Here is a 22818-nt window from a genome sequence, read left to right on the forward strand (position 1 = left end):
TGAAGTACTGGTATTACTTGTCAGGAATTGTCTTAGATCTCCTTTTATGCCCTGTTTTGTCAGAAAGAGCTGGGAACCTTTGCTCAAAGTTCCATCGCCCTGCACCATCAGTTCAACCCGAAGTTCCAGACCTTGTTCCAGCCCTGCAACTTGCTGGGAGCTATGCAGCTCATTGAAGACTTCAGCACCCATGTCAGCATCGACTGGAGCCCTCGGAAAACCGTGAAGAAGACCGGTAGGGACAGATGTGGCAATTCCGCATTTTATTTTCAGATTGTTGGCAGTCTTAGATGATTTCCTGGGGATCTAGAACATAGGATATCTGTAGCTTCTTCCTCCTTCTTCCTCCCTTTGTACTCTTATCTATATTTTAGAATGAAATGATGATATTTGCGCTTGCACACGGGATGGGGCAGTAGAAGAATAGGAGTGTGTGGGTAGAGACGTGGGACTCTTCTGAGCGCTGAGACTGGACTTAAATAACACTGGGTAGTTATTAGGTATCAGATGGAGACAAACTGAGGATTGGCAAAGACGGAAGCGCGGTAGTCACGTCTGGCCATGTTTAGGGTTTTGCTCTCTTTTTCAGAAGACCAGCTCATTTTACTCCTTGTGGTGAGTGTAGGGAAGACAGTGTCCCCATTTCCCAATTTGAATGAAATTTTGACCTAGGAGTTAGGCCCCAGGTTAGAGATGTACATATGCACATTCAATGTTCTATTGATATTTATTTATTTATTTTTGTAGTACTGGGGATTGAACCACGGGGCATTCTCCTCTGAACTACACCACCAGCCCTGTTTCATTCTTTATTTTTAAACAGGTCTCAGTAAGTTGCAGATGGCCTTGCTAAAGTTTCTGAGGTTGCCTGCGAATCTACAATCCTCTGTCTCAGCCTCCCAAGTACTGGGAATACAGGTGCCACCATGCCTGGCTGTGTTTATTTTAATTTCTACCCTGCATAGTTTTTTTATTTTTTATTTACTTTGTATTATTATTATTATTATTATTATTATTATTATTATACTGGATATGGAACCCAGGTGCATTCTACCTCCGAGCTACACCCCCATCCCTATTTTTTTTTGGAGTGCAGGGACCTTCTACCTCTGGGCTACACTCCTAAAGACCAGTTTTATATTTTATTTGGAAACAGGGTCTCACTAAGTTGCTGAGAGCCTCACTAAGTAGCTGAGGCTGGCTTTGAACCTTTGTGGTCCTCCTGTCTCAGCCTCCCAAACGCTGGGATTACAAGTGTGCGCCACCACACCCGTCTAGGTTTTTCTATTTTTTGAGAAAATATTTTTTCTTTTCCAAATACTTAACGCTAAGTATTTACCTATGACTTTTTTTTTTTTAATCTTGTTTTAAAACAGGGTCTCACCACGTTGCTGAGCGTCTCACTACTTGTTGGCTTTGAACTTGTGATCCTCCTATATCAGCCTCGCAAGTACTGGGATTATAGGCTTCCGCCGCCATGCCCAGCCTCAACTTTTTTCTTGATTTAGTAAGTTAACTTGTGGTGTGTTATGTATTTGGATTTGTCTGTGGATTTGATTTTGAATCCCTAAGCTGTATAGTTAAATTTAGTATAAATTTAAATGTATAAGCCGGGTGTGGTGGCGCACGCTTGTAATCCCCGCGCTTGGGAGGCTGGGACAGGAGGATTGCACAGGTTTGAAGCCAGCCTCAGCTACTTAGTGAGGTTTTCAGCAACTTAGTGAGACCCCGTCTCCATATAAAATATAAAAAAAAGGTCTGAGAGTATAGCCCAGGGTAGAAAGCCTCTGGATTCTACCCCCAGTACCACCACCACCAAAAAAAAAAAAAAAAAAAAATATATATATATATATATATATTTTTTTTTTTTCAAAGACACTGACCCCAAACTTCTTTAACAGCTATAGGTTGGTAATGAAAGTTCATATAACTCCTAACCATAGTAATAATTATTATACCTAGTGTCCTGTGTTTTCTTCTGTACATATAAAAATAGCAGTTTTAGAAAGAGAATTATGCGTACAATAATTTTTGTCTCTGATGAGTCTGAGGGACTTGAAATTCCGAGGTTAGATAGGAAGACAGAAACAAATGAGAATAAATGATCTCAAACCTTTTATGTTTTTTTTGTTCCCAACCTCAGATGGAATTTGGGAGAACTTAATGAAAGTTAAGAATCAAATAAAAATAAAATTTGGATTACCAGATTTGTGAGGGAGATTAAAGAATTTTTTTTTTTGGTGGTACTGGGGATGGAACCCTTCTACCTCTGGACTACACCCCCAGACCTATTTTATATATATATATTTTTTTTTTCCTTTTTTTTTTTATTGGTGCACTGTATTCATACATCATAGTAGGATACATACTTTTGTAGACATACATGCACACTTTTCCCAGTCAGCCCCCACCCAATCCCCACCCCATTCTCTCCCTATCCCTCCCTCCCATGCTTGGCTTAGTAGTTGACATCTGGTATTATGGCAATTTATCTAAAATTAAAAATGATAATCTCACATAACAGTTTCATTTGTCTGATACCAAGCTTTTGATGACTTAAAGATAACATTTCAATATTTCTTTTTGCTTTCTTTCTTACCAGAGAATATTTTTTTCTATTTTTTAGGTGAAACTATCATATATTTATGTATTTATTTTTCAGAAAAAAATCTATCCTAATATGGAATATGGACTCTAGATACCCAAAACGATCTTGAAAAAGAACAAAGCTAGAAGATATATATTTTCTGATTTCAAACCATATAAAGCTACAATAATTGAAACAGTGTAGTACTATTCTAAAGGCAGATATATAAACCATTGGAGTTAAATAAAAGCCTAGAGCTAAATTCTTCCCTATATTGTCAAGTTATTTTTGACAAGGTTTCCACGAACATTTGGTGGTGGAAATGATAATCTTTTAACTAAATATTGTTAAAAAATAATAATTACATGGAAAAGAATAAAATTGGACCCTTACCTAATCCCATATACAAATATTAACTCAAAATAGATAATAGACCTAAATATAAATCTTAAGACTATAAACTTTTAGGAGAAAATCTGGGTCATAAAACCTCACAATATTGAAATTGGCAGTGATTTCTTGGTTATGATTTCAATGGCACAGGCAACAGAGGAGTATACAGACTCCCTAAAAAAAAAAAAATTGTATATCCAAAGACAATGTAAACAGAGTTAACAGTTACTAATAGAATGGGATAAAATATTTCCAATTGCTATATCTGAAGGTATATTAATATTCCAACTAGAAATCCTAAAAATTAACAACAATAAAGGCAAACAATACCATTTAGAGATAGGTAAAAGACTAACATAAATAATGAATCTCCACAGATAGCCAATCTTAATTGTCTGTTGGATGGAAACTCTTGTTTCTCTGGTTCTGGTGTGTGTTACCTATTTCTTCTTTGTAGTTAATCTCTTTGAGTATTTTCTCTAGTGCTGGTTTTGAAGACATAAATTCCTTCAGTTTCTGTTTGTCATGGAAGCTTCTTATTTTTCCATCTAATTTGATAGAAAGTTTTGCTGGGTAGAAAATTTTTGGCTGGAAGTTGTTTTCTTTCAGAGTTTGGAATATGTTACTCCAAGCCCTTCTGGCTCTCATGACTTGGTTTGGGAAGTCTGGAGTGATTCTAATTGGTTTGCCTCTGAATGTCACTTGGCCCTTTGTTTTTGTTGCCTTTAAGATTCTCTGCTTGGCTTCCACATTGGTCATTTTGACAATTATGTGGCGTGGGGATCCTCTTCTCCGATCCTGTCTAAAGGGAGTTCTATACGTTTCCTGGACCTTTGTATCAACCTCTTGCTCTATGTTTGGAAAATTTTCTGCTATTACTTCTTTGAAGAGATTGTTGATCCCTTTGGTTTCACTTTCTTTTCCCTCCTCTATTCCAATTATTCTTAGGTTAGCTCTCTTAAAATGGGCCCATATTTCTTCAATATCAGATTCCTGCTGTCGGATATTTTTTTCTAGATTAGAAACTATGAGTTCATTTTTGGATTGCTCATCTTCTAAGAGCGAGATTCTGTTCTCCATGTGTTCTAATCGGTTGTTTGTGCTTTGAATTGAGGCCTTTACTTCATTAATTGCATCCTTTATCTCTTTTTGGCTCTCTCTGAGTTCTTTTCGAAGCACCTCTATTATTTCTACAGTTATTTTCCTGATTTGATCTTCTAGAAATCTCTGATTTTCTGTTTTATCGGGTTCTGATGTTGTGGGGTTGTGGGCATTCGTTGCTCCAGTGTTATTCCTCTTTCTCATGATTTCGGAAGTTTGTGCCTTCTCTGGGTTCTTCCCTTGGGTCACTATGACTTCCCTTAAGGTGTTCTGGATCTCGAGTCAGTAGTATCTCGGACCCCACTACTCCTTTACTGGGTTTTATCACAGAGTCTCCGACCCAGAGAGTCGATAGAGGCTGCTTTAGACTGTGGGGGGTGCCAGGTTGCACGTTCTCCTATGGTGTGATATCTCTGCCACCGCCCCTCCCCCACTGGGTCAAGTCCCAGGGAGTACAGTACTGGGATTTCTCCTCTGTGGCCCGCAATTTGACTCACTGTTCTTGAGTACGCAGATGTAGCTGTACTGGCCTCACTGAATTCGCTGCTGCTGCCGCCGGTGACAATATGGCGCCGCTGCTACGCCCTCGGCTATGGGGCTGGCGTTTTTCTTCTTGATTTTGATTTCTACTCTGAATCCCTGCAGCGTGTGCTGAGCTCGGCCACTGGGAGCTTTAGATGCTCTCTGCGCGGAGAAATCCCGCCTAGCTGTTCCGCAGTGGCTCACCTCGGCTTGCTGTAGCCGTCCCGTGAATTCGCCGGTGCCTCCAGCAGTATGGCGCTGCTGCTGCGTCTGCCGCGTCCTCGGGCGCGAGGCCGGTGGATCTCCTCTGTGGCTCTGTTCTCAGTCCGCTTTCTCTCTGGAGCCTGGTGATTTTTTGTTTCACTGGTGATGGTGTTTTCTGGCTATGAAAGGTGCTGATTTTGTGGTAATGGAGATTTGTTGTTAGCGGGGCTCTTAAGCCCCGCTTTTCTCGGTCGCCATCTTCCCGGAAGTCCTATTTTATATTTTTATTTGGAAACAGGGTCTCTTAAGCCAGAGAGGCTGGCTTCGAACCTGCACTATCCTGTCTCAGCCTCCCAAGTACGGGCAGAGATGAAAGAATTTTGAAACCTCACCAAGTTAGTGAAACCTGTTTCAAAATAAAAAAATAAAGTGGGCTGGGCGTGGTAGCACAGGGCTGTCACCCCAGTACTTACGAGGCTGAGATAGGAGAATCACAGGTTTAAAGTGAGCCCTAGAAGGCTGCGCCGTGGTGGCGCAGGCTTGTAATCCCAGCGCTTGGGAGGCTGAGACAGGAGGATCGCACAGGTCTGAAGCCAGCCTCAGCTACTTAGTGAGGCCCACTGCAACTCAATGAGACCCTGTTTCCAAATAAAATATAAAATAGGTCTGGGAGTATAGCCCGGAGGTAGAAAAGCCCAAAGAAAAGAAAAGTGAGCCTTAGCAAGCTAGTTAGTAGACCTTTTAAAAAACCAAAACAAACAAACAAACAAAAAAGAAAGAGTGTAACTCGCAGGTAGAATGCCTCTAAGTTCAATCCTCAGTACAAAAAAAGAAAAAAATAGTTGGAATCCTCCTGGAAGAACGAAAGCATTGCTGAAAGTCTTTTCTCTTTCAAGGGCTTCAGGGGGTGGGAGTAAATTTTTGAGCGTGTTCTATGTGCCAGTATTACTAGGTGAGTGTTTGTTACTTAGTGTGTTAAGAGGAAAGAACAAGAGAAGCACTCTTACTGCCACTGAATGGGACATTGGGCATGTTGGGTTAAAGGCTGGAAACATTGTGGGGAGGGTGGGTGGGGGTCAGGATGTGGCAGCGCTACCTGAATGCCAGCATGCATCCACAAGCTTTTGGGAAGCTGCTCTGGTCCTGGAATTCCAGGTAGCACAGGTGTTGTTTCTTATAGCCTCCCAGTTTCCCCATTTGCCGAAGCAAGTGGCTTGGATCTTGGCCACGAGCAAGGTTTTCATGTATCCAGAGCTTCTGCCGCTGTGCTCCCTGAAGGCAAAGAACCCTCAGGATAAGATCATCTTCACCAAGGCTGAGGACAAGTGAGTGGGAGCTGGGGCCAGACTCCACCGCACAGAGGGCGGGAGATGTGCGGGAGACACGGGCCAGGAAGGCAACAGGGACAGCAGCCGGGAGGCTGGCTCCGGGCTGGAACAGCGCTTGGCCAGCTGCACCAGGACTGCTCTTTCAAGGGGCCAGAATGAATGTTTCCTTTTAGAAACTTTTTTTTTTTGGGGTGGTACTGGGGTTCCTGGAAGCCCTTCTACCTCTGGGCTACACTCCCAGACCTATTTTATACTTTTTTATTTTTGGAAATAGGGTCTCTTAAGCCTGCTGGATTGGCTTTGAATCTGCCTGATCCTCCTGTCTCTGCCTCCCAAGCGTGGGGATTACAAGTGTGTGCCACCACGTCGGCGTTTGAAATGTTTTAAATCATTGTTTTGTCTTTTTTTTTTTTTTATTGTAACACCAATCTTATCATTACTACTAGAGGAAAAATTTCTTTTTTTTGTGGTTCTGGAGATTGAACCCAAGGGCATTCTGCCTCTGAACTACACCCTCAACCTTATTCTATTTTTATTTTTATTTTATTTATTTATTTATTTTTTTTGCGGTACTGAGGATGGAACCCAGGGGCATTTTTACCTCCGAGCTACAGCCCCTGCCCTATTTTTTATTCTTTATTTTGAAACAGGGTCTCAGTTGCAAAGGGCCTCACTAAGTAGCTGAGGCTGTCCGCAAACCGCGATCCTCCTGTCTCAGCCTCCCAAATGCTGGTATTACAAGTGTGTACCACCACGCCCAGTTTTTTTTTTAATCTATTATCATACCATCCCAAGAAAATGGTTTTTTTTTTCTCTGCCATTCTTATATAACTCATCAATTTTGGTAATTGTCTTTTGCCTCTTTTTATGTGACACCTTGAAATTGTTTTTCTTCCATGCCTCCTATAATTTCAGCTGCTTGGGAAGCTGGGGCAGGGGGAATCACATGTCTGAGGCCATCCTGGGCAACTTAGCAAGGCCCTATCTCACAATCAAAATGGAAAGGTTTTCGGATGTAGTTTAGTGGTCGTGCACTCTCCCCAGTGCCACACACATACATGGATTTTATATTTTATTAATTTATTTTTGGTAGTCCTGAGGGTGAAACCCAGGGGCTTTTTTATCTCCAGGCTATACTCCCAGACCTATTGTATATTTTATTTGGAAACAAGGTCTCACAGTTGTTGAGAGCCTCATTCAGTAGCTGACGCTGACTTTGAACCTGTGCGATCCTCCTGTCTTAGCCTCCATAGTGCAGGGATTACAAGCGAACACTACCACGCCTGGCTGTGTTTTATATTTTAATATTTAATTTTTTTGTGGTGCATGGGATTGAACCCAGGGGCATTCTACCTCTGTCCTACACCCCCAGTCCAGTTTTATTTTCTTTTGAAACAAGGTCTTTCTAGGTTGATGGGAGTCTCACTTACCTGATAAGGCTGTCCTTGAACCTGAGATCCTCCTGTCTCAGCTTCCTATGTATTAGTATTACAGATGTGTGTCACCTTGCCTGGCTCACACGTGGATTTTTTTTTTTTTTTTTTTTTGTGGTACTGGGGTTCCAGGAAGCCCTTCTGAAACCTCCGGGCTACACTCCCATACCTATTTTTATATTTTTTTTATTTGGAAACAGGGTCTCCTAAGCCAGGGTGGCTGTCTTTGAACCTGCGCGATCCTCCTGTTTCCGCCTCCCAAGTGAGGGGATTACAAGCGTGCGCCACCGCGCCTGGCTTACATGTGGATTTTAAAATGTTTGGAGTTGGTCTGGGGTGGGATTTTTTTCTTTAATTTTTTAAATTTTTTAGTAGTAGGGATTGAACCCAGGAGTAATCTACCACCAAGCTACATCCTGAGCCCTTTTTATTATTTATTTTGAGACAGTTTCTCACTATGTTGCCCAGGCTGGCCCTGAACTTGTGGTCTTTCTGTCTCAGCCTCTTGAGTCACTGGGATTATAAGCATGCACCACCATGCCGGGCTAGGTAGGATTATTTTTATTATTTTTGGTGCTACTGGGGAATGGAACTTAGGGGCATTCTGCCTCCAAACTACACCCCCAGCCCTATTTTTTATTCCTTATTTTGAAACAGGGTCTCACTGAGTTGCAAAGGGCCTCACTAATGCTGAGGCTGTCTGTGAATCATGATCCTCCTGTCTTAGCCTCCTGAATGCTGAGATGACAAGCGTGCCCACCACACCCGGCTGTGGGGAGGGTTTTTAGAAACGCCTATGAAGTGAGACTGAGTTTGATTGCACCTCTCTCAGTTTGTTAGCTCTCGGACTGAAGCATTTTGAAGGGACTGAGTTTCCTAAACCTCTAATCAGCAAGTATCTCCTAACCTGCAAGACCGCCCACCAGCTGACGGTGAGGATTAAGAATCTCAACCTGAACCGAGCTCCTGACAATGTCATTAAGGTGAGGGCTTCCTGGACTCCCGGCCCCGCCTGGGTTGCCCATCGCATGTCCTGGAGAGGCAGCAAAGAGGGCCGCCTCTTGCCTGAGACTGAGCCTTCCACCAAGCTACCAGATGAGCTCCCTGCTGCCCTTCGTGGGCATTGACCTACACATTCTGCTGGAGCATTTTCAGTGTGTTATTATAGACATTTCCCTTAGGAAAATTTTCAAGTCTTTCAAAAAGATTTCACAGATTCTTGATTTCCTGTAGCTGTACAGCCTTTTTTTATTTTTTTATTTTAGTGGTACTGGGGATGGAACCCAGGGGCATTCTACCTCTGAGCTCCACCCCCAACCCTATTTTTTTTATTTTTTTGCGGGTCTGGGAATGGAACCCAGGGGCATTCTACCTCCGAGCTACACCCCCTGCCCTATTTTTTACTCTTTATTTTGAAACAGGGTCTCAATAAATTGCAGAGGGCCTCACCAAATAGTCGAGGCTGTCCGTGAACCGTGATCCTCTGGTCTCAGTCTCCCGAATGCTGGGATGACAAGCGTGTGCCACCACGCCTGGCCCCAACCCTATTTTTTATTCTTTGTTTTGAAACAGGGTCTCACTAAGTTGTGGAGGGTCTCACTAAGTAGCTGAGGCTGGCTGTGAGCTTGCGGTCCTCCTGTCTCAGCCTCCCAAATGCTGGGATTACAGGTGTGTGCCACCACGCCCAGCTCTCTTTTTATTTTTGAAATAGGGTCTTCTTAAATTATTGAGTCTCTCTTCCGTTGCTGAGGCTAACTTCAAACCTCTGATCCTTCTGTCTCAGCCTCCCAGGCGCTGGGATCAAGGCATGGGCCACCACACCTGGCTTGGGAGCGAATCTTATATGAGGTTACTCTGACTGTGTGCTTCCTTTTTTCTGTGTCTTAAATTATTTTCTCTTCCTGGCACCCCAAAAAGGTTTGTCAGTTAGAAGATATTGAGTAATTTCCCACCTCGTTAAATGGCAGATTGGTTTAGTCTGCAGTGGAGAGCCGTTCAGCCTGAGCTACCTACCGCTCACGCCCACGTCTGTGCACGTCGCGTGTAAGCCCGCCTCCGCTGCGCTCCCCGCCTGGCAGCGTGATATCTGGAGTGTAACTCGTGCTTTGTTTCTTCATGTTCAGTTTTACAAGAAGACCAAGCGGCTGCCCGTCCTTGTAAGGTGCTGTGAAGAGATCCAGCCTCACCAGTGGAAGCCGCCTGTGGAGCGGGAAGAGCACCGGCTGCCGTTCTGGCTGAAGGTGCGACTCCCCTCCTCCGCTTCTCGGAGCATCTGCTGCTGCTTCAAGACTACTTTAAGCTTCTCCTGCTTCAGTTATCGAGGCAGGACTTAAGAATCTTCCTTATTCAAGGACACCCTCAGTAATTTTGTGAGGTTTTCAGCAGCCTAGTGAGACCCTGTTTTCAAATAAGAAATAAAGTTGAACTGAGGATGCAGCTTGGAGGTAGAATGCCTCTGGGTTTAATCCCCAGTACCACACACACACTTACAAAAAGAAACCTTCCTCATTCTCCCTTCATCTCATTTCTGCCCTTCTTCCAAGTGATTCTACAATCTTTTGAATATAATGAGTAAAGCCTAATATGGTGACACATGCCTGTAATTCCAGTACTTGGGAGGCTGGGACAGGAGGATCATGGGTTCCAGGCCAGCCTCAACAACTAGTAAGATTGCCAGCTACCCATTGAGACTATTTCAAAAGAAAAAGTTTAAGAGTGGGAGTTGTAGGGGTTGTAGGTCTGAGATAGAGTGCCTCTGGGTTCAATCCTCAGGACCAAAATAAAATTTTTTTTTAATGATATTGGAGATTGAAATCAGGGACATCCTACCTCTGAGCTACACCCCTAGCCCTATTTTTATTTTTATTTTTTTGTTTTGAAACAGGACCTTACTAAGTAGCTGAGGCTGGCTGTGAACCTGTGATCCTCCTGTCTCAGCCTCCCAAGTGCTGGGATTATAAGCATGTGTCACCACACCTGGCTCACAAAATAAATTTGCTAGGTAGAGAAACCCTTCTTTATCAAGGTATTTTGCGACTGTCTTGGGAAGGTCCCTAAATCCAGGTGCTAGATCATTGTCTTTATTCTCAACAGGCCAGTCTACCGTCCATCCAGGATGAACTGCGGCACATGGTGGACGGCTCCTCAGAGGTTGGAAGTGTGACTGGAGCCACTGAGATCAATGCAGAACAACACCTGGAAAAAGCCAGTTCCGAGTTGGCGAGTGAAACCCGGTACCCACTGCTGTTGCCCAAGGGTGTGGTACTCAAGCTGAAGCCAGTCGCCAACCGCTTTTCCAGGAAGGCTTGGAGACAGAAGCGCTCTTCAGTCCCGAAGCCCCTCCCCATCCCACCGAGCCCCTCTCTGCAGCCTAGTTTCAATGCTGGGAAAGTACCAACCAGGTCAGCTCAGTGCGAAGCCCCTCCCAGCAAGATGATGGTCCGCATCCCCCCGCTGATCCAGCCAGCCACTGTCTTGCAGACGGTGCCGGGCATTCCTGCGCTGGGGGTCTTTGGGGATGAGAGTTTCGAGTGCCCCACAGCACTGCCTGCTGTTCCCCATGAGGCCAAGACTAGCCTCCCTCTGTCTGAGCCGCAGACCCTGCTCCCCTCAGCCCCTGTGCCCAAGGTAATGCTGCCCTCGCTCGCCCCTTCTAAGTTTCGAAAGCCTTGTGTGAGGCGGAAACCTGCCAGAAGGAAGGGGGCTAAGGCCTCTACCTGCCTGAATCCCGCCTCCCTCGTGCACCCCACTCCTGTCATCTTCACTGTCCCTGCTGCCACCGTGAAGGTTGTGAGCCTCGGAGGAGGCTGTAATGTGATCCAGCCCGTCAATGCGGCCGTGGTCCCAAGCCCCCAGACCATTCCCATCACCACCCTCCTGGTCAACCCGACTTCCTTCTCCTGTCCACTGAATCAGCCCCTCGTGGCCTCCTCCATTTCACCCTTAATTGTTTCTGGCAATTCTGTGAATCTTCCTGTACCGGCCACCCCTGAAGATAAGCCTCAGGTGAACGCGGACATGGCTTGTCCTTTGGCAGAAGGCAGAAATGCCTTTCAGAGCCTGCAACCCAAGTTAGAGCCCCAGGAACGAGCACCCCTGTGTGCTGCTGTCCTCCCTAAGGAAGAGCACAGCCCCCGGCTCTCGCCAGCGGGTAGAGGGAGTCTGGACGGAATGCCAGAAAACAGCGCCCACGGCTGGACCGTGGTGAAGGCGGAGGAGGGGAGGCAGGTTCTGGGCCTGCTGCCGCAAGGCTCCCAGGAGTCTCTCAGCCCCACGCCCGGGGACCTGGGGGAAGTCATCAAGACGGAGCCTGAAGACCCTGGGGAGATGTGCCGCGGGTCTCCTGCACGGGACATGTGTGATGAAGTCAAAGAGGGGCAGTCTGTGGAGCTGGACCCTGGCTCCCTGCAGGGGGAGTTGAGTGGTTCTCAGGAGGAGACACAGCCAGCCAGAACCCCCTGTACCTCCCAGGAGCTTCGGGACCAGGGGAGCGCAGGGACAAGCCTCAGCCGAGGGTCACCACCAAAGGCTGCAGCCTCCACAGACCCCGAGGTGCTGCTCAGCAGTCCCCCAGGGAAGCCAGAAGATGCTGCTAGTGCTGACAGCCGGTCAGCGGCGGCCCCAGGCGGGCCGGAGACTGGAGGAGAGAAGGATGCGCCAGAGGAAGAGGAAGAAGAGGACTTCGATGACCTCACCCAGGATGAGGAAGATGAGATGTCGTCGGCGTCTGAGGAGTCCGTGCTTTCTGTCCCTGAACTGCAGGTAAGAGCCTGCGAATAGGTGATTGTTTTCGGGGACTCACTAGTATGTTTAATTTATTGACATGTTACCTACCTGCTTGCTTGTTCCATTATCAATAGTCCTTTTTTTTTTTTTTTTTTTTTGCGGGTCTGGGGATGGAACCCAGGGGCATTTGACCTCCAAGCTACATCCCCTGCCCTATTTTTTTTATTCTTTATTTTGAAACAGGGTCTCACTAAGGTCCAAAGGGCCTCACTAAGTAGCTGAAGCTGTCTGCGAACCGTGATCCTCTGGTCTCGGCCTCCCAAATGCTGGGATTACAAGCATGCATCACCACGTCTGGCTTCAGTAGTCCTAAAATTAATTGTATTGTGTTTTAAATGCGTTTTGGGATACAATTTTAGGTTTTATGTAAATGGAGAGGGAAAGGGTAAAATTTTACTTATACTATATTTGACTTGAGTTTATTTTATTTTATTTTTTTTATTTTTTATTTTTTATTTATTTATTTTTTTGGTTGTACTGGGGTTCCTGGAAGCCCTTCTACCTCCGGGCTACACTCCCAGACCTGTTTTTACATTTTTTATTTGGAAACAGGGTCTCTTAAGCCAGCGCACGCGCCTGGCTTCGAACCAGGGCGATCCTCCTGTCTCTGCCTCCCAAGCGCGGGGATTACAAGCGTGCGCCACCACGCCCGGCCGAGTTGAGTTTATTTAAATGTTAAAATGAACCACCTGAGCGCACTATTTTTTTTGGTGCTGGGGGTTTGAACCCAGTGCATTCCTTCAAACTGCACCTCCAGTCCTATTTATTTATTTATTTATTTATTTATTTATTTATTTATTTATTTATTTGTGGTCCTAGGGAATGAACCCAGGGGCATTCTACCTCTGAACTACACTCCTGGCCCGATTTTAATTTCATCTTGAAACAGGATCTCACAAAGTTGACGAGTCTCACTACTTGCTAAGTCCATCCTTGAACTTGCGATTCTCTTGTCTCGCCTCCCAAGTACTAGGATGACAGGCCTGCGCCAGCGCGCTCGGGCCTTCTTATTTTGAAACAGGCTTGCTAAGTTGCGTAGATTCTCACTCAGTTGCTAAGGATGGCCTTGAATCTGCAATCCTCCTTCTCAGCCTCCCTAGTACTGAGATTATAGGCATGCGCCACCACTTTACAAAATAGCTCAGAAGTGCTGGAGGTGTAGTTGGGTTGTGGAACGCTTGTTTGGCCTGTGCGAGACTCTGGGTTTGATCTCCAGCACTGCAGAAGAGTGAGGCAAAAAAGCTTGTAAGGAGAGTTCTTGGCAAAGGAAAACCACTTTGGGGTGAGGGGACCTTTCAAAGGCACATTCTCCTCCTCTCCCGCTGTCAGGCCCTCAGGTTCCATGCTGCGGGCAGCAGGCCCCTGTTGAGAACCGCTGACTCCCCTCAGAGCTGTGCTTCCGCTCCTTGGGAGCCCTTGGAGCCCTAACCAGCACTCTCTGGGGGTTCGCAGGAAACAATGGAGAAGCTGACGTGGCTGGCCTCTGAAAGGCGCATGAGTCAGGAGGGTGAGTCTGAGGAAGAGAACTCCCAGGAGGAGAACTCTGAGCCGGAGGAAGAGGAGGAAGAGGAGGCGGAAGGGATGGAAAGTCTGCAGAAGGAGGACGAGGTGGCCGAGGAGGCCGCGGGTGGGGCCACCGTGGAGCCCCCATCCAGCTCGGCCTCCCCCAAGGCCGCTCCGGAGCGGGGGAGCAGCTGCGCACTGCCAGGTGAGCGCACGGCCAGCCAGATGGACGTTCTAGAAGAAAGCCTGGATCTCCCCGGCCACCTCCCTTCCCTCAAACTCACCTTCACACAGGGGCCTTTGCAGAGAAGAGATGCTCAGGAATTTTTATAGTATTTATTTATATATTTATTTGTGGTACTGGAGATTAAACCCACGGGCATTCTACCTCTGAGCTTCCCCCTGCCCTATTTTTATTTTTATTTTGCAGTACCAGGGGCATTCTACCTTCAAGCCATACCCCCAGCTCTATATTTTTATTATTAATTAATTTATTTATTTATTTTTGAGGAACTGGGGATGGAACCCAGGGGCATTCTACCTCTGAGCTACATTCCCAGCCCTACTTTATATTCTTTATTTTGAAACAGGGTCTCACTGAACTGCAAAGGGAGTCACTAAGTAGCTGAGGTTGGCCGCGAACTGCGATCCTCCTGTCTCAACCTCCCAAAAATGCTGCGATTACAAGTGTGCGCCACCAGGCCCAGCTATTTTTTATTTTTGAAACAGGGTCTCACTAGGTTGCGGAGGGCCTCACCAAGTAGCTGAGGCTGGCTGTGGACCTGCGATCCTCCTGTCTCAGCCTCCCAAGTACTGGGATTACAAGCGTGTATCACCACTCCCGGCTCTTATTTTTTATTGTAAAACATGGTCTCACAAGGTTGCCGGCAGTCTCACTGAGTTGCAGAGGCTGGTCCCAGACCTGTGACCCTCCTGAGTCAGCCTCCCGGTGCTGGGGTTCGAGGCGTGGGCTGCCACGCCTGGCTGGCAGTTTTAACTTGCTTCTCCTCAGCTGCTAGATTTATACCAGCTTGCTCCAAGCTTTCATCCTGGTTCTGGTGCTTGTCCCGTCTGTCACGTATGGGGCTAGGAGCTATGTTTATTTCAGAGACACTGCTTGCTCCTCATTAAGCTGTAGTCTCTTGAGAACCCCAATACGGCCTCACTTGCTCTTTAGACTTCTTTTCTCAAGATGCAGTGGCTTGTCGGGTGTGGTGTCGCATACCTGCAATCCCAGTACTGGGGAGGCTGACACAGGAGGATCACAGGTTTGAGGCCAGCCTCTGTAACTTAGTGAGACTGTCAGTAACCTTGTAAATCCTTGATTCCAAATAAAAAATAAAATAGGACTATAGGTGTAGTTGGGAGGTAAAACACCCTTGGTTCAATCCCCAGCAACACATATACATGTGCGCATACACACACACACACACACACACACACACACACACACACAGACAGACACACGCATGCACACCCTTTTACTGACAACAAACACTCGCATACCCCTTACACCCTCATTGTTCCACACAGAAGTACGCACGTACACACATACATAACTCTCTTTTTGTTTTTTTTGCAGTGCTGAGTATAGAACCCATGGGCCTTCTACCTCTGGGCTATACTCCTAGACCTATTTTATATTTTATTTGGCAACAGGGTCTCACTAAGTTGTTGAGAGCCTCACCAAGTAGCTGAGGCTGGCTTGGAACCTGTGCGACCCTCCTGTCTCGGCCTCCCAAGCGCGGGGATTACAGGCGTGCGCCACCACGGCGGATCCACACCCCTCTTACACCCTCCTTGTTCCTCAGGCCTCGCTGATCTCCTCAAGCTCTGGGTGCATGGGTGGGTGAGCCAGCCTCTGCTCCTGGCCCCCGCTGCTCCTCCTGAGCTGCTCCTCCTGAGTTGTTGGAGGGTGGATGTAGCGGACGGGAAGTATCAAGGCTGCGGGACCTAGAGACAGTCTTTTCCACTTGTCCTCCTAGGAGAGAGTGTCAAAGCTGCTGGAAAGGGCCGGAGCAGTCATCGAGCGCGCAGCAAGCGGGGAGGTCGGGCTCGGGCCAGCAAGGACACCTCCAAGCTGCTGCTGCTGTATGATGAGGACATTCTGGAGCGGGATCCACTCAGGGAGCAGAAGGACCTGGCCTTTGCCCAGGCGTATCTGACCAGGGTAGGCAGTACTGCTGCTCTTGCTGCTGTCCCGGCGAGGTGGCTGCCCCTTGTGTAAGGGGGAGGTTTTAACGGTGAAGCCTGGGGCTGCGGTGGGCTGAGTTTTTGAGCCCCCGCGTGGCAGGTGCAGTCTCTCCTACCCCTATAAGAAAGGTCTCTTTTTCTGTCCACACAGAGGCTTTGTCTGTCTTTGCCTTAGTTCATCCAGAATTTCCAAAAGAGCTCTGTGAGCAAGTCTGGAGAAGACAGACTTCAGGCATGCATGGCTGGATTGTTAGTATTCTGGCGTCATCCTTATTTTGCCCAGAGATCGGGGGAAAGATGATGCTCCGTTTTTTCAATTTTATTTTATTTTTTTGGCAGTACTGGGGATGGAACCCAGGGGCAGCGAGCTACACTTCCAGCCCTGTTTTTCTTTATTTATTTTTTCGCGGGTCTGGGGATGGAATCCAGGGGCATTCGACCTCCAAGCTACACCCCCACCCTATTTTTTATCCTTTATTTTGAATCAGGGTCTCAGTTACAGAGGGCCTCACTAAGTAGCTGAGGCTGTCTGTGAACCGCAATCCTCTGGTCTCAGTCTCCTAAATGCTGGGATTACAAGCGTGCCCACCACACCCGGCTTTATGCTCCCTTTAACAGTGGGGGATGGTGTCTTTGCTAGCTGGGTCTTGAGGACCTGTACTGAGCCCCTGACTTGAGGACAGCCGCTGCCCTGGGAAGGGCCTTGTTCCTGGGTGGAACAGACCTGGGCAGGTGATGCCCTGGGTCACTGCCACTCTGTTGGAACCAGACGCTTTCCTGAGTCCCCACCAAGTAAAGAGCAAGCAGTGAGTGCCGTGGCCTTGTCCCGTTCCCTAATATCTGACTAACTCGTCACCTTTGTGAATTATGGACCATCAAGTATCAGATGCTGTGCAGAAACTCTTGGAGCACACAGTCCTTATGGACTTCACTGTGGGGCTGCGCGCAGGAAGGAGGGCTTAGAGCTGCCGCCTAGGGATAGCGCCACCTGTTTTAGCGGGCAGCACTGTGGCCGGGAAATGAAGGGTTTCCACTAGCCCTTCAGCAGCCAGAGTGCGTGCTCCACGTGACTCTCGGCTGAGTTTTCCACTGATGGCCCGGCAGGGCAGTGCCTCTACAGGGTCACTCTTGCACTCTCTCGCCAACACCCCTCCTCCCCTGGGCCCTTGCACCTCTTGTTGGGCCAGGTGATGACTGCGAGTCTTCCCCTGCAGGTGCGCGAGGCACTGCAGCACATCCCTGGCAAGTACGAAGACTTCCTCCAGGTCATCTATGAATTTGAGTCAAGCACCCAGAAGCCGACCGCCGTGGATCTCTACAAAAGCTTGCAAAGTCTGCTCCAAGACTGGCCTCAGCTGTTGAAGGACTTTGCTGCTTTCCTGCTGCCTGAGCAGGCTCTGGCCTGTGGCTTAGTAAGTGGATGGGCCAAAGCAGAGGCAGCTGGGTTGAATGGACTCATGTTGGACTGTTCACCACCCTCCCCTGGGCTTCTGTCTCTCCAGGGGTCACTGTCCACCTTCTCTTCAGCCTCTGTCTCTCCAGAGGGCGCTCTCCCGGTTATCCTCAGTCTCTGTCTCCAGGGGGCGCTCTCCCGGTTATCCTCAGCCCCTGTCTCCAGGGGGCGCTCTCCCAGTTATCCTCAGCCTCTGTCTCCAGGGGGCGCTCTCCTGGTTATCCTCAGCCTCTGTCTCCAGGGGGTGCTCTCCTGGTTATCCTCAGCCTCTGTCCCCAGCAGGAGCTCTCCCCATTCTCCTAAGTCTCATTCTCTCATTTTTTTAACTTGGCACATCAGGGGTTTTACCGTATTTGCCACTGAACACCTAAGGAAAGCCATCCTCCCTCTGCTCCTCACAGGGGTAAAACAGGCTTCTTTTGTGGTACTGATCATTGAACCCAGGGCTGTTCTACCTCTGAGCTACATCCCCAGCCCTATTTTATTTTTTATTTTGAAACGGGCTTGCTAAGTTGCCGAAGCTGGCCTCAAACCTGTGATCCTCCTGTCTCAGCCTCCTAAGTGGTAGGATTATAAGCCTGGGCCACTGCACCTGGTAAAAAAGGCATTTTAATAGATATTTGTTGGGTGTCAGGCAAAGTTCTAGGTGCTACAAATATAGCGATTAAAAAAGACATCTGCTCTCATGGAACTGTACATACAAAAATTATATCTATATAGTCTCTAGATTATAAAGACAGCAGCAAAACAGATCATATACTTGATAGAAAGCCAGAGCAGGAGACGGGCTGGGGGCTGTCGATGAAGGGGTGAGGGAAAGGCGCGCAGTTGGGCCGTGGTGGTCTGGGAGGGGCAGTGTGGTAAGAAGACGTTTGAAATGTTGGTGAATCGGGGCCTATGCATGAGGGCATTCTAGTTCTGCACTTCTTTTCATGATTGAAAAAAAACAGAAATGGAGGGATTGATGAGACCGTTCTCAGAGTCCTCTGCCAGTTAGATAACCATGGAAGACCGTATAATGCCCATCGTCTCTCCTGGCATTGTTACAAGGATCAGATGAGCTTAGGTGTGGAAATTCTTTGTACACTGTGAAATACCACATGAGTTTGACCAAGTTCACAGTCCGTGAAACAGTTCACAGCTGGAAACATCTCTGAGTCTTCATTCGCACCGTAGGCTTCTTGGGTGGAAGTTTCAGCCGTCCCAGGGCGGGGTGCTAGGGCCTTGGGTGTTGCCGAGTCGGCCATGCCCAGCCCTCTCGTTTGAGCTGCCAGCGTCCTGCCCTCTGCCTGCTCTGGCCATCTAGGTGACTCCTCTTGCCCTCCTTCCACTCCACTAGTTTGAGGAGCAGCAGGCTTTTGAGAAGAGTCGCAAGTTCCTCCGGCAGCTGGAGATTTGCTTTGCAGAGAACCCCTCGCACCACCAGAAGATTATCAAGGTCCTCCAGGGCTGTGCAGACTGCCTTCCTCAGGAGGTCACCGAGGTATTCTCTCCCCGGCCTGCTTCGTTTTGGTTGTCTTTTGGGCCTCAGGCCCTTCCCTGCTCTCTCCCCCTACCTCACTCCATGTCCTGGAATAAGCATCATGGCCTCCTGGAGGAGATGAATTAGACAAGGCCCTCTGAGGCTTATGTGGAGCCACACAGGCACAGGGAGGGAGGGCCACTGAGCCCGGAGTCTGCCTGACCCTCACAGGTGCACGGCGCCTGGGAAGGGCTGGTGAAGGGAGCGAGGAGGCCCGGGGTGGGGCGGCCTTTTGCTCTGCTGTGCGCAGGGGTGGAGGGTGCTGCCATAGAGAATCAGCTGTTACCCCCAGCAGAGGGCACATGAGGCTTCTTAGCTGTTAAAGACAGGGTCCACGCATTTTCCCTTGGCCAGGAAAGCAGAAAGCGGGAGTGTGGGGACGGGTTTGAGGGGCGGCCTCGGGAGAAGTCAGCTGTGCCCACAACTCCCCAGCTCAAGACACAGATGTGGCAGCTCCTCAAGGGCCACGACCACCTGCAGGACGAGCTCTCCGTCTTCTTTGACCATCTGCGCCCTGCAGCCAGCCGGATGGGCGACTTTGAAGAGATCAACTGGACCGAGGAGAAGGAGTACGAGGTACAGACCCTGAGGCTGCTGGGCGCGGGGAGCCCCGCGGGCGCTGGAGCAGCCTCGCATCGGCTCAGCGGCGCCAACCTCTCCCCAGTTCGACGGCTTCGAAGAAGTGGCGTTGCCTGAGGTAGAAGAGGAAGAGGAAGCTCCCAAGATGGCCACGGCCTCCAAGAACAAGCGAAGAAAAGAGGCTGGAGTGCAGAATCAGGAGAAGGTACGCCCGGCCATCCGGGATTATCCCCTTTTTCTTAAGCAAGACTCGAGTTTCTCTGCACATTTCTCTGGCTTAGTGTTATCCCAAGTTTCTGGTCCAGAGTATCGAGGCTCAGAGACTATGGAGGATGCTGTAGACACGCAGAGCCCCGGGAAGCAGCGCAGTTGCTGAAGGGGCCCCAAATCTCTCGTTCAGAGAGTGTTCCCGCCTCTCCTCCCTAGCTCATTTTTCTTTTTTCCTTTTTTTTTTTTGGTACTGGAGATTGAACCCAGAGTATTCTTCCTGTGAGCTACACCCCAGCCCTATTTTTTATTCTTTATTTTGAAACAGGGTCGAAGTTGCGAAGGGTCTCACTAGCTGAGGCTGGCCTTGAACCTGTGTTCCTCCTATCTCAGACTCCCAGGTACTGAGATTACACGCGTGTGCCACCACACCAGGCTTTAGCCAGAGGTTTTAACCTGTTTTGGTTCGTGGGTAGAAGTAAAATCAAGATCTCCATATTGATAGTAATGGCTGCAGCTCATACTTGGCTTTATTGCCAGATATCAGCGTGTGAGAGTCTTACATGGACCACCAACCTTACTGACTCATTTCATCCTCACCCTCGTCCTGTGGAGAGATCGTTACTGTGTCGTTCTGTGGCCCTGGAGGTGGAATCCAGGGGCTTCTGCCTCCAGGCTACAGTCTCCCTAGGCTGCTGAGAGTCACGTTAGCTTGCTGAGGCTGTCCTTAAACCTGCGATCCTCCTGTCTCAGCCTCTCAAGAACTGGGATTACAGGCAGGCACACCCATGGCCGCCTGCTGCTGTTTGCATTTTACAGAAGAGGTAACTGAAGGGTGGAGAGCGGGTCTCATAGTTAACACAACCGTGGGGTATGGGCCCAGGTATCCAGCTCTTGTGTGCGCTGCCACTCGCTGCTCTTGAGTGCCATCCTTGACATCCAGGACTCCTTACTCCTGTAGTAGCTGAGTGACCTTGGGCAACTTATTTAACTTTGTTTCATCCCCCCCCCCCATAAGTTGGGATAATGCTGGCACTTAATGTCTGGAGTTTGTTGAACAAAGAGTATCATTAAGTGAGCCCTCCATATGTCCAAAGCCCTGCCCTCGCAGGGACTGGCGGGGAAGCAGGCCTCGAGTGCGCAGCTCAGATCTCCAGAGGGAGCTCTCCAGCCACTCTGCCTTGGGCTCTATTTCAGTTACCTGTGTTCTGAGACAGACATAGAATTGTGTGAGGGCTACTAATACACTGATCCAGTTTGGGTGTTGGTCTCCCCAGCAGTGTGATGAGCTGGTCCGTGATAAAAGAGGAAGAGGAGGTGTTGGGGAGGGAGGTGCGCTGACGGCTTCCCAAGGAGCTTCCTGCCTCGGTACTCAAAACACTTGGTGCTCACCTGTGATTCCAGTCCTCAGGAGGCGGAGACAGGAGGATTGCAGGTTTGAGGACAGCCTCAGCAATGTAGACGGACTCTCAGCAACCTAGGAAGAACCTGTTTCAAAACAAAAAATAGGCGCCGGGCGTGCTGGCGCACGCTTGTAATCCCCGCGCTTGGGAGGCGGAGACAGGAGGATCGCGCAGGTTCGAAGCCAGCCGTGCTGGCGTAAGAGACCCTGTTTCAAAAATATAAAATAGGTCTGGGAGTGTAGCCCGGAGGAAGGAGGGCTTCCAGGAACCCCAGTACCACCAAAAAAAAAAAAAAAAAAAAAAAAAAATAGCCGGGCATGGTGGCGCATGCTTGTAATCCCAGCATTTGGGAGGCTGAGACAGCCTCAGCCACATAGTGAGGCCCTTTGCACTCAACAAGACCCTCTTTCAGAAAATAAAGAATAAAATATAGGGCTGGGGTGTCGCTTGAAGGTAGAATGCCCTTGGGTTCCATCCCCAGTACCGCCAAAAAAAAAAATCAGACTAGGGTGTAGCTCAGAAGTAGAATGCCCTTGGGTTCTCCTCCTGGTGACGCACGTTTGTAATCCCAGCGCTTGGGAGGCTGAAATAGGAGGATCACACAGGTTCGAAGCCAGCCTCAGCTACTTAGTGAGACCCTGTTTCCAAATAAAATATAAACTAGGACTGGGAGTATAGTGTGGAAGTAGAAAGCCCCTGGGTTGCACCCCCAGTACCACACACATACACACAGAAAAAGAATAAAAATAGGGTGGAGGGTATAGCTCGGAGGTAGAATGCCCCTGGGTTTCATCCCCAGTACCACAAAAAAAAAAAAAAAAAAAAAAAAAAAAAAATCTTGACTGCTAATCAAGCAAAGGTTTCTTGTAGGAACCCGAATGGCCAGATGGGGCCAAGGACTGTGCTTGTTCCTGCCATGAAGGACCCGATTCCAAACTGAAGAAGAGCAAGAGGAGAAATTGTATCCACTGTAGCAGCAAGGTGAGGAAGGTGCCCAGGGCTGGGACTTGGTGGCAGACATGTCAGGCGGCCCAGGACGTACTCTTTCAGGTATTGTTTGCTACCCCAGACTTGTACTTTCTTGAATTCCTGAAAATATTGCACATTAAGAAATAGACACAGCCGGGTGTGGGGGCGCACGCTTGTAATCCCCGCACTTGGGAGGCTGAGACAGGAGGATCGCACAGGTTCAAAGCCAGCCTCAACTACTTAGTGAGGCTCTCAGCAGCTTAGTGAGACCCTGTTTCCAAATAAAATATAAAATAGGTCTGGGAGTATAGCCTGGAGGTAGAAAAGCCCCTGGGTTCCTGTCCCAGTACCACCCAAAAAAAACCAAACATACTCAATATACTTGGGCGTGGTGGTACATGCCTCTGTTCTCAGTACTTGGGAGGCTGTGACAGGGTTATTGCAGACTCAAGGACAGCCTCAGCGATTTATAGCAAGACCCTGTTTCAAAATAGCTTAAAAAACCCAAAAAAGGTCTGGAGGTGTAGCTCAGAGCTCCAAGGCCTCTTGGTTCAATCTCCTGTATCACACACACAGAAATAGAAACAAAACTTCCCCAGAGGCTGTACATGATGGTGAGCGTGGAGCAGCATAGAG

The 22818-nt window shown here is 48.3% G+C and overlaps 1 protein-coding gene across 3 annotated transcripts in view; it reads left to right on the forward strand.

The window, feature by feature from the left end:
- The window catches only part of LOC308259806 (GON-4-like protein), a gene marked incomplete at both ends in the record, with an annotated part of 62436 nt that overhangs the window by 36582 nt on the left and 3036 nt on the right, over positions 1-22818 (forward strand). For all 3 annotated transcript variants that reach the window (XM_080691072.1, XM_080691073.1, XM_080691074.1), the window contains 12 exons: positions 64-235; positions 5988-6132; positions 8401-8551; positions 9692-9808; positions 10662-12329; positions 13806-14061; positions 15842-16026; positions 17264-17461; positions 18842-18985; positions 19457-19600; positions 19689-19808; positions 22084-22194. In XM_080691072.1, coding sequence (XP_080547198.1) covers positions 64-235; positions 5988-6132; positions 8401-8551; positions 9692-9808; positions 10662-12329; positions 13806-14061; positions 15842-16026; positions 17264-17461; positions 18842-18985; positions 19457-19600; positions 19689-19808; positions 22084-22194 — 3411 coding nt within the window. The remainder of the gene's footprint in view (positions 1-63; positions 236-5987; positions 6133-8400; positions 8552-9691; positions 9809-10661; positions 12330-13805; positions 14062-15841; positions 16027-17263; positions 17462-18841; positions 18986-19456; positions 19601-19688; positions 19809-22083; positions 22195-22818) is intronic.

This window comes from Muscardinus avellanarius (assembly GCF_963383645.1).
Source record: "Muscardinus avellanarius genome assembly, chromosome: 3".
Lineage (NCBI taxonomy): Eukaryota > Metazoa > Chordata > Mammalia > Rodentia > Gliridae > Muscardinus > Muscardinus avellanarius.